Source organism: Chiloscyllium punctatum, chromosome 9 (assembly GCF_047496795.1).
Source record: "Chiloscyllium punctatum isolate Juve2018m chromosome 9, sChiPun1.3, whole genome shotgun sequence".
Classification (NCBI taxonomy): Eukaryota; Metazoa; Chordata; class Chondrichthyes; order Orectolobiformes; family Hemiscylliidae; genus Chiloscyllium; species Chiloscyllium punctatum.
The window spans coordinates 10,608,944-10,626,751 of record NC_092747.1 but is presented as its reverse complement, the minus strand read 5'-3'; the positions used below and the strand labels follow the sequence as shown (position 1 = coordinate 10,626,751).

Sequence of the window (17,808 nt, the reverse complement as noted above, 5' to 3'; positions counted from 1 at the left end):
GTGTACATTTGGTGGAAATAAATGCAAAATGCTGGAAATGTTCAGCAGGTCTGTGGGGAAGGGAAAGCAAAGATGTCTGCTGCTGAGATGTCACCGACCTGTAATATTAACCCTCTTTTTCTCTCTCTGCCCAGTCGGCCAGATCAGTTGAGTGTTTCAGTGTTTTTTTTTGCAGATATTAGCATTCTGTGCATATGCACCACTTTTGTCTTGGTAAATCTGGTGGCCTAGAAATTCAAATTGGACAAATAACTTATACTTATTTCACAAGTTCAACAGAGGAAAATGTTCCAAGGCACTTCCAGGAAGCAATATTATCAAAATTTGATACTGGATATGAGTTGCCAGCATTTGTGAGTTGCATTTAATCAAGAGGCTGTACTTTTAGGACTCATGATTACTAGGCAAAGACATGTATCAGTGTGCACTGGTTACAGGGAATGTCTGATTGTTCGGCAAAATGAGTGTGGTTGAATGGTTGCCTTGCAGAAAACCCACTGTGCAAACTGTGCACAACAAGCTGTGACAAACAGCAATGTGATAATGACCGGATAATCCCTTTCTCTGTGTGGCTGATTAAAGGATGAATGTTAGCCAAGGAAGAGCTTCCCTGCTCTTCATCAAAACTGTGACGTTTACATCCACGCTGGAGTACATAATAAGCCTTGGTTATTATTTCATCTGAAGCAAAAGGCATCTTCCACAGAGTAGACTCCCTCCTCACTCCAATAAATTATGAGGCTAGAGTTCTGGCTCAACAGTCTTATGTGTGGTTAAAACCTACAGCTTTCTCATTGAAAGGTGGGAGTGTTACCAGTTAATGTGGTGGATCATGTCAGCAGCCCAAAATCTAACTGGGTCTAGTTTCCAGTGAAAATAACTAAAGATGCAAGAGAGAAAGCATATGGTATTGCTTTATTTTCAGGTATACTTGATCAATAGGGGGAATCAAGGGTTGTGAGGTGAGAAATATCAAATTAGCGATGATCCTATTGAATGGTGGAGCAAGCTCAAAGGGCCGGATGCTGACTCCTGTTCCTGTTTCCAATGGTCTTATGAGTGGATAGATGGGGCTGGGGGGGGGTGGTGCAGTATTGGTTCCAATCCTGTACATCCCCTAAGATTTGGAAAGGGAAAGGCCAGTTTGCAACTTGAAAACTGACACCTCTCCACAAAGATGTCCAATAAATGTTGGCCTAGCCATCGACCCCCTCATCCTGTGAATGAATTTTAAAAAGAGAGATGCTTGTCTGAGGTTGGAGGCTAAAATGATAAGCTTTCCTTGGGGTTTTTCTATGTAGCACCACAAAGCAGCAACACCAAAGTAAAAGCAGAGTAGGCCTTTCAGTCCCTTGAATTTACTCCAGCGTTCAGTTAATGTTGATTAATGTTCTTGAATTGAATTTCATGTTCCTTGACTCTCCAACCTAACAAATAGCTTATGGTGGCTTAGTGGTTAACATTGCTACCTCACTGCACCAGGGACCCAGGTTCAATTCCAAACTTGGGTGACTGTCTGTGTGGAGTTTGTGCATCCACCCGGCGTCTGTACGGGGTTCTCTCTGAGTACTCTGTTTCCTTTCACAATCCAAACATTTGCAGGCTAAGTGAATTAGCCATGAGAAAATACAGGGCTATGTGGTGGGATACTCTAGAGAACTTGAATGGCCTGTTTCCATGCTGTAGGGATTCTATGATATATTAAGTTTAGGGTGTAGTGCACTGTTGGAATTAATGTTTGCAGATGAGATATTGAACTGACACCTCATCTACCTTTGGGTGGCATGGTGGCTCAGTGGTAAGCTCTGCTGCCTCACAGCGCCAGGCACCCGGGTTCAATTCCTGCTTCTGGCAACTGTCTGTGTGGAGTTTGCACTTCTCCCTGTGTCTTTGTGGGTTTCCTCTGGGTGCTTCAGTTTCCTCCCACAGTCCAAAGATGTGCAGGTCAGGTGAATTAGCCATGCTAAATTGCCTGTAGAGTTAAGTGCATTAGTCAGGGGTAAATGTAGGGGAGTGGGTCTGGGTGGGTTGCTCTTTGGAGGGTCAGTGTAGACTTGTGAGGCCAAAGGGCCTGTTTCCACACTGTACAGAATCTAATCTAATCCAGAGTGGTAACCTTCAGCTGTCCCCCAGCATCTATGCACATTTGTGGTTGGAAATTCTAGATTTTTTATGCACTTTGTCTGAAAAAGATTTCCCTCCCAAATGGTCCAGCTCTACTTTTAAGATTATATGCCCTTGTTCTTGATTTCTCTTAAAGAGAAATTACCTTCTCACATAATTAAATCTTTAACTACATTCGTGTTCAGCTGTGAAGGTCAGGGGTAGGGAAGACGAAGGGCTGGGTGGAGTTCAAAATGTTGAACTCAGTTCCTCGGTCACTGGGAGGGATGCTAAATACATTTGCGTTTTGAAATTTCAGGACAAATCTTGGCTTCCTTGGAAAGGCTTAATCTCAGTGACAGAACTCTGGTTTACTTCACCTCAGATCAAGGGGCCCATGTTGAAGAGATCTCTGACACTGGGGAGGTCCATGGAGGATGGAATGGCATCTACAAGGGTAAGTAAGCATCACCATAATGAGAACAAATCATTCTGCTAGTGTTTTACCCAATGAGAATTTCAGCAGAATAACGAGCCCCAGAAACAGTACTGTAGATATTTTGTGACCAACCTGTTCAGAGTTGTTATCACAAACCTCTGGGAATGTGGTACTTAAACCCAGGCTTCTGGCTCAGAGGTAGGAACACAACCAGTGCACCACAAGAGCCCTAGAAATAATACTGTATGACTGGTTCAAATTCCACCCAGAAAGTGGTGGACATATGGGATGCTCTGCCCCAGAAGGCATTGGAGGCCAAGTCGCTGGATACTTTCAAGAAAGAGATGGATAGAGCTCTTAAAGATAGTGGAGTCAAGGGTTATGGGATAAGGCAGGAACAGGATACTGATTGTGGATGATCAGCTATGATCATAATGAATGGTGGTGCTGGCCTGAGGGGCTGAATGGCCTACTCCTGCACCTACTGTCTATTGTCTATGTGTTGTCCCTTCCCTCTGAAAGGAGGTGACACTTTTCAGCTGCTTCCATTACCTCACTAAATAATCATTCTTTTGCAGCTCATCACAACTTTCTCAAGGGCAAGTAGAGACAGGCAATAAATGCTGGCCCAGTCAGCGGTGCCCAATTCCCATGAGTGAACAAAAAAGCATCTATGTTGAGACTGCTGGGAAGCCCCCCATTAAAGCTGCAGTTCCTTCCTCCCATTGCCAGAGTTTCTCCCACTGGCTGTATTCCACCTTCAGAATGATAGTAAGGAAGGTGTCCTTGAAGTAGGGCACAGTGTTTATGAAATCCGTAGTCTTTCTTTGACTTCGCTTGCATCAAGCTATGATATTTTGTTTATTCCTTCACTGGGTGTGGGCATTGATGGCTGGACCAGAATTCATTGCCCATCCATAGTTAGCCTTGAGAAGCTGCTTCTGAGCTGCTCCAACTTTGACTGATGCAATCCCTTCAGGGTAGGAAGCAGGCTATTCAGCCATCAAGCCCATACCGACCCTCCAAAGAACATCCCCCCAGATCTACCCAGCTCCCCCCCCCCCCAACTATCCCTGTAACTTGGCATTTCCCATGGTTAATCCATCTAGCCTACCCATCCGTGAACACTATGGGGCAATTTAGCATGGCCAATCCACCTCACCTGCACATCTTTCGACTGTGGGAGGAAACAGGAGCACCCAGAGGAACCCACGCAGACACTGGGAGAATGTGCAAATTCCGCAGAGACAGTCGCCCGAGGCTGGAATCGAACCTGGAACCCTGACACTGTGCGGCAGCAGTGCTAACCACTTGCCCCTTGAATGCAGTTCTCAAGACTTCCACTGTGACATAACTGAGACTATATCAGGAAATAAACTGATGCTGAAGTGAGTGAGATGAAAGGCTTCAGAAAGACATGTTGAACGTATTTCTATCCAAGCTTGAAGTGCACACAAAATAATATCAAGATCATTGCTTCAGTTTCCCAGCATAACATGTCAACATCTGAAGCTCTTAACTTTTTAATTAACTGAGTCTTCCCATGAAGGTGCTTCTTCTTAATTAGTGCAACTTCTGACTACTCACTTAAATGGTGCATGTAAAATAACTACTGTAGATTTAGCGGATACTATCTCTAAATGAAGTTGGTGCACATTTGAAATTATCATGTTCTCTTCAAAGTACTTTACCTCAGAGTTTAATTTAAGCAATTAATTATTACTCAACGAAACAGAAACGGAACTTCTTTTACATTTAAAGCTCATTTAGTGGTGGATTATGGAGGAAATCTTTTTCAAACTTGCTTTGTAATTAGTAACTGCTAGATTTTCCAGTAACACTTCAGTGCCTTTAATCTTGTGTTAAATGCGGGATTGCTGGAATTTCCTGACCTAGCTGTATACAAAAGAGGCTTTACTCCTTATTTTGAAATTACTCATTCTAAGAACGTCATTGGGGACTTCATTCTCGACACTATAGAAATGTTACAAGCAGAAGTGTGCCCCACCATCTCTGATGATGGTGCAAAGCTTCAGCCAGTTTCCCTTGCTGTTTCTTCTCTTATTCTTCAGTTCCAATAAAGTTGTCTTGCACAGCTTTCCTCCTGTCCTCATCGTCATTGCGTTGAAGTCAAGACCTTGGAGACTTTAACTCCTTAGTCTGTTCCTTTAGGCTTTTGTCACTTTTTTTTTCAACTGAGACACAGCAGTCTGACAGTTTTCAAAAATAAAGAAGCTAAGAATTGTCATAATTTAATACATACTTTTTTTTTTCATGTTTCACCCATGTTCCGATCTACTATTAAAGATCCCAAAGCAGTAACTGACCTCTCTTAAAGATACCTAATCTCTCCAAGGCTACGTTGAGACTTTTTCTTCAAATTTGTAAGCGCTACGGGTTATGTTTCAGAAACCTTGGATGATGAAAATTGCCCTAAGTGAAGCCAGCTGCACTTTTCAATGTGCTGCAGCGTCTGAGAGTCTGGGATGTGTCAAATATGCCCCACCTTGATACCATTCTTTGATCTCCCTCCCAACCAAAATGGGGATTGCTGGATACTGAGTCCTTCTAGATTCAAACCCCAGTCTATTTTGGCTAAAGTTAAAAATCACACAACACCAGGTTACAGCCTACCAGTTTGTTTGAAAATATTAGCTTTCAGAATTCTGCTCCTTCATCAGACAGCTGTGGAGCAGGATCATAAGACACAGAATTTATAGCAAAAGATCACAGTGTCATGCAACTGTTACAGTACAAGGGTTTGTTCAATATATCATATCATTTGTGTGATTTTTCAGTTTGTCAACCCCAGTCCTACACCGGCTCCAACAAACCATATTTTGGCTAAGGCAGTGAGCTGTTCTCAGCATTGAATGTATTCACTGAGATGGGGAATTCCAAAGCCTCACAACTGAGCACGCTGGCCTAGTGGTTAACACTGCTGTCTCACAGCACCAGGAACCTGGGTTCTAGTCCAGCCTCGGGTGACTGTATGGAGTTTTCACATTCTCCCCGTGTCTGCGTGGGTTTCCTTTGGGTGCTCCGGTTTCCTCCCACAATCCAAAGATGTGCAGGTTAGGTGAATTGGCCATGCTAAATTGCCCATTGTGTTCAAGGATGTGTAGGTTAGGTGCATTAGTTAGGGTTAAATGGTAAGGGTTAAATGGTAGGTCTAGATGGGTTACCTTTTGGAGGGTTGGTGTGGACTCGTTGAATCAAATGGCCTGTGTGCACACTGTAGGGATTCTATGACCCTTGTAAAGAGATTTCTCCTTATCTCAGTCTTTAGTGGCTGATTTGTTATCCTCCCCAGGCAGAGAAAATAGCCTTTAGAATGTGTCCCATCAACCCTTCTAAGAATTTGATGCGCGTCAATAAGGACCTCTTTTATTCTCCTAAATTCTTGACAATAAAAAAGTCTTTCCCCTCAATCTTTCCTTGTTCCTTTCCTCTACCTCCCCTTCGAGGCACACCTAACTTCCCTCAGCTAAGCAGGCCCAACTGTCCACACAGCTCCCAGTGTGGCATTGCCAAGGCACTGTACAATTGCAACAAGAAGATGTGTCTTTGGATTTGAAGCATCAACTCTGTTTCTCTCTCCATGGATGCTGCAGACGTGCTGAGCTCTCCAGCACTTTCAGTTTTAACATCAGATTAGCTGGGCCATCTTGTCCTTCTCCAGACGATGGCAGGATTGGCAGCAAGGCAGTCTTCAGGGCCCCTGTTTCCCAATGCCTGGTCAGTCAATTGAGGGGAGAGTACCTGATTGCTAGGAACCTGACCCAATGGGCCCTAAGCTGTGTTTTCAGCTGGCAAATTCTTTCTCAAACCCCCGGTGGGCCCTTCAGAGCAGGAAGGCTATCCTGCGTCCCTGCCTGCCCACTGTGACTCCAACCGTCACCAAAGGGGGTTGGGGCAAGCTGTCACACCATTAACTCTCTTCCTCAATGTACCAATGCTGCTGACAATTTTGTTTTAATTTTGCATTTCCAGCACCTGTAGTTTTTTGCTTTTGTGTCACGTTTGAACATACAGGTTAGGAGTAGGAATAGGCCATTTGGCTTCCCGAGTCTACTCCACCATTCAGTGAGATCATGGCTGATCCGATTACTCCACGTCAGTGGATTAGTGTCTGATGGTGCAGGTTGAAACATCTTGAGTGAGATAACTGAGCTGGGTGCTGTTTGGAATTGTGATCCTTGGTAAAATATTGATGATAACACTGATCCAGACATTCCACTCCATTAAGTACATTACAACATCTCTCTTGTATGCTGTGTAGAAAAAGTCTCATTTGTTATCTTCTGATTCTATATGTTCCAAATGTGACATCTTATCAAATTAAAATGCTTCGAACCCCTTATAAAATTGTATAGTACAGGTACACATTCCTTTATCCGAAATCCTTGGGGCCAGTTGTTTTTCGGGCTTTGGAATTTTTTGGATTTCAGAGTAAATGACATTTTCACAGTGAAATAAAAAGAAACTTAGCAAACAGCAGACCCACGTGTGACTAATACGAGTGCTGAGACACAATTGATGCCTGCCAGTGCTGGGCCACGCCACCACACCATACCTGAGTGATGTGGATCGAGTGGGTGTGGAGTTGGATCACCCGATCGCATGCCAAACAACTTTGTTATGCAGAAAAAAAACCTTCACGGAGAAAATTTCAGATTTTGGAGCTTTTCAGATTTTGGAATTTCGGATAAAGGATTGTGTACCTGTACTGAAGGATACCATTTGCCCATTGTGCCTGGATAGTCGTTCCAGTCCTCTTCCCTATTCACACAGTACTGTAACTTATTTCCTTTCTATGGCACAGAAGTAATGTTACTGGACTAGTAATCCAAAGACCAGGCACAAGGTTTCAATACAGGGATTCAAAGCCTGCAACAGTGGCTGGCAGAATTTCAATGCATTTAATGAATAAATTTGGAGAAAAAAATGCCGTTCTGATCAATAATGACTTTGAAACTACTCTATTGTCATTAAAAACACAGCTGTTTCACCAATGGTTTTGGTCGAAACAATTTGCCACTCTCACCTAGCCTGGCTTATGCCTGACTCCAGATGCAAGTCATGTGAGTGTGTTTTAACTCCCCCCAGAAATGGCCCAGCAAGTCACTCCGTTACAGCAAATGTTACAAAAGCAGAAGCACAACAGGTTTCTCACATCACATTGACTGCAACACTTCAAAAAGGTGGCTTCCCACCATCTCCTCAAAGGCGACGAGGAGTTGGCACTGAATGATGGCCTTCCAAACAATACTCACATCTCAAGAATAAATAAAAATAAAATATTTATCGCATGACGTTTTGAAAGTCGCTGTTGAATCCATCAGTCTTCCAGATCATACAGAATTTTGTTTTTGCAGAAATACTTTTTCTCCACGATGTTTCTTTTTTGAATTACTTAAATCTGTGACCCCTGGCCCTTCTGCAAGTGTAAATAGCTTTTCCTTATTTACTCTGTGTATGAACCCCTCGAAATTTTGAACAGCTGTACTAAGTCTTCCATTAACCACGTCTACTCTCTTCACAATTTCGGGTGCAGTGACTTCTCTTGTTATGAGGGCAAGTTCAGCAACCATTCTATGCCCACCACCCTACCGGGCGTCTGATCAATCTTGTTTCCATTAATTAATCTTTCTGTCCACATTTAGGCTTTTTCACAGGCTTTGTATTTTCTTTCCTAAATGTTTAGGTGGAAAAGCAACAAATTGGGAAGGTGGAATCCGAGTACCTGGACTCCTCAGGTGGTCTGGAGTGTTAACAGCAGGCAGGAGCATTGATGAGCCGACCAGCAACATGGATCTCTTCCCAACAATTGTCAGACTCTCAGAAGCCACGATGCCCAGAGACCGGTAAGCAGGCGATGCAGAAGAGAGAGGACAATGTGAGCCTTGCACACATACGTGAACAAAAACAGAAATAGCTGGAAAAGCTCAACAGGTCTGGCAGTATCTGTAGAGAGAAATCAGGGTTAACCTTTCAGGTCCAGTGAGGAAGGGTCACTGGACCCGAAACGTTAATTCTGATTTCTCTCCACAGATGCTGCCAGATCTGCCGGGCTTTTCCAGCAATTTCTGTTTTTGTTTCTGATTTACAGCATTCCCATTTCTTTTGGTTTTTATTTCGTGTGAACCTTGCATTGGGTCATTCGGAAGTGCTGTTACCTGTGACTTGGGAAGCTGTCACCTGTCCAGTTCACTCTGTTCAACAAAGTTCTCTGACACATCTGTGTGCAAAGTGAATATTTTCCTATTGGTGTAAAGTCACAGACAACCATCATTTCAGGTCAATTAATGATTCTATTGTTGGAAAGTGGAATGCGTGTAGAATTAGTACAGACACGATGGGTTAAATGGCCTCTTCTGTACTGTATAATGCTATGATCACATATACTCTTGCCTTTCCTGTTGCAACTGACTACCCCTCAGTTACCCTCCAGATGAGCTCGAATGACTGAAATATTAAACCTGCCTCTACCCTGCTCTCCCCCCAGGATAATTGATGGCCAGGACCTGATGCCTCTGCTACTAGGTGAAGTGCAGCAGTCAGAGCATGAGTTTCTCTTCCACTACTGTAACAGCTATTTAAGTGCAGTTCGCTGGCATCCAAGGCACAGTAAGTCCAATAGTTTCTGGTACTTTAAAGTAGTTAACAGAAGCTTTGAAGTAGGCATGTTAAGGCTCTAACTTATAAAAAACAGTTTGGTAGTTACAGCAGTTCACACACATGTATCCTTTGCTGGGTCTACAGGTTGGGCTGTTTGGAGTTTGCTGCCTCAGCTCTTTGCACTAGGAGTACTCATTTAGGCACTGGTTTAAATGGTTAAATACAATGGGACAGGTCACTCAAAGAAGAGTTGTACCTGCCGATCGATTTCAGGTCCAGCTCAACAAGTGTATTTTATTTAATCCTGAAGAAAGAAGACAAACATTAGCTGCACATAGACATACAAATAGATTCACTTAAAATTGGTCAACTCATACTCGCTAGTTTAGCCTGATAGGAGAAAAGTGAGACTGACCCCACTATTCTTTATGCACTGATCCACCAGTCAAAGAAAAAGTCCCGTGTATTTATGTTGGGGTTAGTTAGCTCAGTTGGTGAAATGGATGGTTTGCAATGCAGAGTTACACCAACAGGGTGGACTTAATTCCCACAGCGGCTGAGATTGCCATGAAGGACTCTGCTCCTCAACCTCTCCCCTCACCTTAAATGTGGTGACCCTCACCTTAAACCACCACCAGTCATCGCTATCTGATGAGAGAGCAGCCACATGGTTCAGTAGGATGATGGTGACTTTAGCCTTTACCTGAGAAGTGCACAGAAGATATGATAAAGAAGCAGGTCATGCAGCCCAACCAGTCCATGCTGGTGTTTGTGCTAGACTTACATCTCCTCCCACCTTTCCTCAATCGATCACCATTTAGCTTCTCTCTCTCCTCCCTCCAATCCTTGTCTATATTCCCTTTAAAAGCATCTAAAATATTTGATACAACCTCTCTCTCTCTCTCTCTCTCTCTGTGGTAGCGAGTTCCACATTCTCACCATTCTCTGTTTAATGAAGTTTCTTCTGAATTTCCTGTTGGATTTCTTGTTGCCTGTGTGTGTCTGAAATCATATCTCACAAACTTGATTGAGATTTTTGAAGGAGTAGCAAGGAGGATTGATGAGGGCAAAGCGGTGGATGTGATCTATATGGGTTTCAGTAAGGCATTCAACAAGGTTCCCAATGGGAGATTGGTTAACAAGGTTCGATCTCATGGAATACAGGAAAAACTAGCCATTTGGATACAGAACTGGAGGGATATGGGCCGGGTGGTGGTAGGTGGGACTAGATTGGGTTGGGATATCTGGTTGGAATGGACGGGTTGGACCAAAGGGTCTGTTTCCATGCTGTACATCTCTATGACTATATGACTGTATCTGGCATTGATAGCCTCTGGTTATGATTTCTCATTAAAAGTAAACACTCTCTATATCTACTCTACTAAAACATTACAATTTCAACAATATCTAATAGACCAACACTGGACCTTTTTTTAAAAAAAATGGATCTGGTCTGGCAATCCTTTCTTAATCTGTGATCTTTATAAATCAACTCTCTTCCCCCTCCAGTGCTTCTATAGCCATTTTATAATGTGGAAACTAGAACTGCACCCAACACACCAAGTGTGACCTATTTCCATTTGAGAGTGTGGACAATACCTTGTTTTCGTCACCTCACCAGACAGTATGAAGGCAGTACAGTAAACACTCAGTACCTCACTGGACTGTCAGCCTAGATTATCTGCTGAGGTCTCTGAAATGGAGCTTGAGGCCACGACCTTCTGAGCTGACAGTACGACTAACCGAACCGCAACTGACAGGAAATAAGACTCAAGAACAGCAGTAATAAGTCATGACTGACGAGGTAAGGAGAGTATGAATCAAAAATGAAGGAAGTAGTTCGGAAAATCAATGACGGTGGTGGCATTTTGTTAAAGATCGCAACCTCTTGCAGAACATGCCAAGAAATATGAGATATTGAGTGCCACTGTTATCTTGGGCTCTATGTCACGCTGTAGGGAATTAAGTACTTCACTCATTCTGATCATACTGATGTGTTGCAGCACCTGCCTGTCTATCTAAATCCACATCTGCAGACAATATGTCCTCTTAATATGCAAAAGTAATTCTGCTGGGGATGATACTCCATGTGTCCATATGCGACTGACAGGGATACAGTACAGCAGTTTTGGGATGAGTGGGTGACTCAAACCACATGCTATCAAATAAAATTTAAAGAGACTACTGCAATAACTGGTCAAAAAAAATCTGCTGAATAGATAGGTTTTAAATTTCCATATTCATTCCATTGCAATAATCAAATTAGATATTTATTTAAAATCTGAAATTTTTAAATGGGTACATGTTATACATTTTCAAGTTACAGTTACGCTCTCCTTGCTCTTGCACGACAGGGAATGACGACAGTAGGTCTGATTTGCCTAATCTCCATTCTGAGTGTAAACGTGGTGATTTATTATGGAAACATATTAAAATGGGAACTAAATTCCGTCTGAGTCCCACCCCTTTCACCTGTAAATTATACTTGGTCTTGAGACCCAGTTTTCCATACTAGAGGTAGCGCATATAATATGATGTGTAAGACAGTAAAGTATCTACAATGGATAGTATCTCAGCTGAATTCCGACAAAGTAATTCTATCTTCGTGACAGATCATGTTTGTGGGGCCATATCAAGTAAAAAGGCAGCAGAAAAAGAGACAGAAACGGAGTTTTCAAAGCAGCAGAGCTTCTTTTTGCTGTTCAATTTATACCGTAACTTATTCTCATATGAGATAGAAAGAAACTAACTCAATGAGTAGACTTCACACTGCTCAATGTGCTGAAAGATTAGTGGATCTCCTCTTATTACATGTTCATCTTTGGGATGTGAACAAAGAACAATACAGCACAGGAACAGACTCTTTGGCATAGAGACTGTACCAACACATGATGCTTTTCTAAATTATAAACTTTTTGCCCCTCTGGGGTCTATATCCCTCTATTCTCTGCCTGTTTGTATATCTGTCAAGATGCCTCCTAGACATTACTATTGAATCTGCCCTCACCACCTCCTCTGGCAGCGCGTTCCAGGCACTTAGCACCCTCAAACGTCACGAGCAAAGGCAGTATTTACATATAGCCAATCCCTAATTGCCCTTCAGGGGGTGTGTATATCCTTTGGAGCTTGGGTTATCATTCTTTGCAAACAGGAATAGGACCAAAACATGCCAAGCTGATTGCAGATACTACAGGGTTCCCTGTCCTCATTGAATCATACCCAAGCAATAGCCACAAACATCAGGGGTGAGGAAAGGTCTCGGGAGGGCTGAGTGAGAGAGAACAACAATAACTAGCAAGAACTGTTGATCATCTGAATTTAAATCATTTTTTTGAGTATATAGAATTTCAAGAATGAAAATATGCTGCGCACTGTGATATAGTGTCATAAAGATGTACAGCCTGTTTTGTCCATGCTGACCAGATATCCTAAATTAATGTATTTCCATTTTCCAACACTTGGCCCATATTCCCCCTAAACCCTTCCTATTCATATGCCCATCCAGATGCCTTTTAAATGTTGTAACTGTACCAGCCTCCACCACTTACTCTGACAGCTCATTCCATTCATGCACCACCCTCTGTGTGAAAGAGTTGCCCTTTAGATCCCTTTTAAATCTTTCCCCTCTCACCTTAAACCTATGCCCTCTAGTTTTGGACTACCTCACTTGGAGAAAAGATCTTGGCTATTCACCCCATCCATGCTCCTCATGATTTTATAAACCTCTATAAGATCAGCCCTCAGCCTCTGGTGCTCCAGAGAAAATAACCCCAGCCTATTCAGCCTCCCACTACAGCTCAAAGCTTCCAACCCTGGCAACACCCTTGTAAATCTTTTCTGAACCCTTTCAGGTTTCACAACATCCTTTCTAAATCAGGGAGATCAGAATTGCACGCAGTGTTCCAAAAGTGGCCTAACCAATGTCCTGTACAGCCACAATGTGATATCCCAACTCCTGTACTCAATACTCTGACCAATAAAGGAAAGCATACCAAACGCCTTCTTCACTATCCTGCCCATCCTGGGACTCCACTTCCAAGAAACTATAAATTTGCTTTCCAAAGTCCCTTAGTTCAACAACACTGCCCAGGACCTCAGCATTAAATGTATAAATTCTGCCCTGATTTGCCTTTCCAAAATGCAGCACCTCACATTTATCTAAATTAAACTCCATCTGCCATTCCTTGGCTCTTTGGCTCATCTGATCAAGATCCCGTTATACTCTGAGGTAACGTTCTTTGCTGTCCACTACACCTTCATTTTTGGCATAATCTGCGAACTTACTAACCAAATCTACTATAATCTCATCCAAATCATTTATATAAATGACAAAAAGCAATGGATCCAGCACTGATCCTTACGACACACCTCTAGTCACGGGTCTCCAGTCTGAAAAGCAACCCTCCACCAGCACCATCTGCCTTCTACCTTCAAGCCAGTTCTGTGTCTAGATGCTTTCATGTTGTATGGTCTATAATAGTGCAGCGTAACAAATATTGTGTATCTACTGGTGGCTTCTGGGAGGTCTGATCTGAACACTTGGGTGGTCACACTTGTTATGGACCAGGCTAGACCTCCTCAAAACATATCAAGAAAGTAGCCCAGACCCTAACTTTTCTAGTTGTTTTAAGCAGGTGTAAAGTGGATATTCCAGGAGGGATGCAGTTGGCCCAACCATTTAGTTTTAAACAAAACAGAATTTACTTGCAAGATTACCAAATGAAATGCAAACAAAAGAGAACAGAATACAGAATAACTTAACCTATCCTAAAACCCAACAGACTATCCCAACTTAATGATGCTGTTCAAAATTCCTGCAACAATCCCCATAAACACTCCTTGGCACAGAATTTAAAATCAAACACAGGGCGTTACAGGAGAGAGAGAGAGAGATGGCAGAGAGATTCAGCATGGAACACCTTCTCCCATGTAGCTATTTCTTTTGGATTTCCAAATAACAACTGACTAGCAGATCTCAACAGCAGACAGCTAAACCCAAACCAAGCCAGACTAGAGAAAAGCCGAGCTGGGAGAATTGGCCACTCCCCTTTCATTGTACAAGTGTTTTTTTTAACTTGAAAGCCTTTTGCCTAAGGCAATATCTGTTGGCTGTAATCAAACTAGCCCTAAAAACCCATCTAAGCCAGACACCCCAAAGTCTCTGTGCTTACAAACCCTCTGGAAAAAAACCAAGGACAATAGAACTTTATTAAAGGAGCAGCATTGTCACGCAATACCTATGTGAACTGGCAAACTTGCCAGCAATAATGATTTATTTAATAATGTTAATATCTCATCTATGATTTATCCTCCTATGTTTATCACAGGTTCCTCTATATGGAAAGCTCACTTCTTCACACCAAACTTCAATCCAGAGGGGTCTCAGGGTTGCTTTGACACACATGTTTGCTTCTGCTATGGAGATTTCATCAGTCCTCATGACCCACCTTTGCTCTACGACCTCTTGAGGGACCCATCAGAATCATTCCCACTAACACCCACCTCAGAATCCCAATATCACCAGATTCTGGAAGTGATGAAGGAGGCTGTAAGGAAGCACCAGGAGACTCTGACACCAGTGCCCGATCAGTTATCAATAGGTAATTTGATTTGGAAGCCTTGGCTCCAACCATGCTGCAGCACTGTGTGGAAACGCTGCTACTGTGATAAAGAAAGAAACAGCAGCACAGCACTGGATTGAATAATGGATTAAATACAACTCCCTCATCTGAGGCCTCAGGAAAGATGAGCATTTGGCATGATTGTATTTTTCTTTTTTTTTCTCACCGTTTGTTGTGTATACTCTTTCCTTCCTTTTTTCCTTTCTTTCTTTCAATTTGTTATTTTCTCTTCTCTCTCTTTATCTCACTCTCTCTCTTCCTCTGTCCTTTCTTCCTCTCTCACTTTCTTTCTCTCTCGCTTTTCTATCCCTCTCTATCTCTTTTTTTCGCTCTCCTTTCTTTCGCTCGCCTCTTTCTTTCTCTGTCACTTTCTTTCTTTGTCTTTCTTTCTCTCTCTCTCTCACACACACTCTTACCTCTCTCACACACACATTGTCTCTCTGTCCTTTACAAACACTCTATCTGTCAGACATGTGTTTGGTGTACTGTACTGGTAGTTGTGCCCTAAGCAAATGGCTCGCTGATATCGAACTGAGAATGATGCACCCATGCGTCACTGAGTGCTGTGCCAAGGTTCAAGTTAATGTAGGGTTGAAGAAAATTTTCTCCTAATCTAACCATCCCCCAAATCCAATTTGGAAGTATTTGACATATTCAAAGATGACAAAATGCTCAGTTCTAAATCTATCCTTGTCTTTCAATCCCTCCATGAGTTTGGCCACTTAGTAGCCATCCTTCTCCAGCTCTATGTAGCTCCGAACTCCATCCCCTACACTCTCTCAGCAAAGATGACTTGAGCCTTCATCTGCCTGACTGCTTCTCTCCAAAAATCCCCTCACTGAAGCCTCTGTATTTCTGTTCTCTGTTTCTAAATGCTTTACTCAACGGCTGAACACTTGGCCTCTCCTCCTAATGTCTCCTTTCCTCGCTCAGTGACTGTTTTCAATACGGCACCTTTTATGCACCTTGGGACTTTATTTTATGACGGAATGAAGGATACTAAATGCGGTTTATTGACCTTCTTTTATTAACGAGCACAATATTCACAATATTTTAAATAGGAAGATGTCTGACTCCAATTTCAACAGGTGATGCCAAGCAGGTTGAGATAATTGTTGACCGATCTATCTGATCTATATTGAGATATGGCCACCACACTTCAGGCATTGTATGTATATATCACTATATATTAATCATTCCATTGTTATGCAAAAAAAGGGAGAGAAAGCCATTTGTCCCTCAATGGTTTACTCGGATCTCGGGGATAGCTGGGCTTTGACAAGCACTTACCTAATCACTAAGAGGAAAAGCTTGATCTTCTATTTACTTCAGCATTTGGAGAAGACCAACACACATCAACATCAGGATGTGCTGCAATAGCAGCAAACTGTATCTCTTTGCCTGAAAGGGGCAGACCGTTATACACAGAGAAGCATCGCAGCAATCTCTATGAATATAACTGACTAATACCTCATGCACTGCATGGTGTTCCAACACGTCCTGTGATGTACGACAGGAGGTCTGCCACGGTACAAGTTTTGCATGTGTGTGTGGTGTCCTATAGGAAAAATTGGGATTTCAAAGTGAACTTAAGACTTGAGTATTTATGGGCGCGTTTCATGACTTCAGGTTGTCTCAAAGTGCTTCGCAGCCACAGAGATACTCCTGAAGTGTAGGCACCGTTGTAATGTAGGAATCAACGGAGTTGCATTAAAAGTAGGGTGAAAAACAAAAATAATCATGGCCACTTAGGATCGTTTGAACCGGTTTCATTTTAAAGGAAGCTATTGAGACATGTTCGAGAAACCAGCAGTCACTCAGTCCTTTCTAATTCTCTAAACATGACTCGGTTATTAAAATTTATTTAATATGTATTATGTCCTCAGATGTAAAATGTGATTGCTAATGTTGGAATTATAGATATTTTGCAAAGGGGTTTTCAAATAAAAAGGTACGGATACATATGGATCTTGTGATTTTTCAGTCAGAGGAGGTTAATGATTGAGGGAACCTCCTGTGACTCCACACTTGTCATTCAAACCCTCGTAGCAAGAGTTGAGCTTGATGTAGAGGATAGGGAACATATATAGAGCTGGTATTTCCTGGTTGACTAAACAATATTCAGAGGACTTTAGCTGGGGAATGAGTCTTGTGCAGTGTGGTGGTGGTGGTGTCGAGGGTGGGAGGGGGAGGTGGTAGACAGTGTGATCAAGCAACCCCGAACAGGTTTTCAGTTGGTCCTTGCAGAATGTAACTGACAGGTGCTTTGAGTAGAATTGCCATCCACAGACAACCTGATTGACAGAGATAACATTGGGGGAGTGGGAGTGCTCTCCAAATCAATCCACTGCCCGTAAGAAACCTGCTTTGAAATGGCTAGACATGACTTCATTACCTGGTTCTATCAGGAGACAGGAGTTGGTTTTAGGATATTGAAAATAATTGCATTAATTTCTGATGGCTGGAAGCTACATCTGTTCATAAGCAATATAGTGAACATGTCCAGTTCTCAACTTAACAAACGTTCGGAGACCAACTTGTTATGGATTAGGCCAGACCCCCTCAAAACGTTTCAGGAAGCTAGCCCAGGCCTGAATGTTTCCAGTTGTTTTGGGCAGGTATAGAATGGATATTCCAGGACTGATGCAGCTGCTCAAAGCCCCTCAGTTTTAAACAAAACAGAATTTATTTTCAGAGTACAGAACAAAACAAAAAAAAAGAGGACAGAATGCAGAATAACTTAATATCTCCAAAAACCCAATAGACTATCCCAACTTAATGATGCTGTTCCAAATTCCTGCAACAATCCCCATAAACACCTCTTGGCACATAAAATAAAATCAAACACGGGATCTTACAGGAGAGAGAGAGATGTCAGAGAGATTCAGCATGGAAGACCTTCCATGTAGCTGCTTCTTTTGGATTCCTAGCCAACAACTGAGCAGTCGCTCTGAATAGCCAGAGTGCTCGAACCAAACCAGACCAGAGAACATCCAAGCTGGGAGAACTAGCCACTCCCCTTAC

At 42.6% G+C, this 17,808-nt stretch overlaps 1 protein-coding gene across 7 annotated transcripts in view; it reads left to right on the top strand.

Annotated features, from left to right (window-relative positions):
* LOC140481140 (steryl-sulfatase-like) overlaps nucleotides 1–16,735 on the top strand; it is a 65,351-nt gene extending 48,616 nt beyond the window's left edge. For 5 of the 7 annotated variants that reach the window (XM_072576880.1, XM_072576886.1, XM_072576879.1 and 2 more), the window contains exons 7-10: nucleotides 2,423–2,560; nucleotides 8,250–8,409; nucleotides 9,051–9,172; nucleotides 14,491–16,735. In XM_072576880.1, the coding sequence (XP_072432981.1) occupies nucleotides 2,423–2,560; nucleotides 8,250–8,409; nucleotides 9,051–9,172; nucleotides 14,491–14,864 (794 nt within the window). In that variant the 3' untranslated portion in view covers nucleotides 14,865–16,735. The remainder of the gene's footprint in view (nucleotides 1–2,422; nucleotides 2,561–8,249; nucleotides 8,410–9,050; nucleotides 9,173–14,490) is intronic. The other 2 variants (XM_072576883.1, XM_072576885.1) reach the window with 2 other exon arrangements.
* The last annotated feature ends 1,073 nt before the right edge of the window (nucleotides 16,736–17,808 follow it).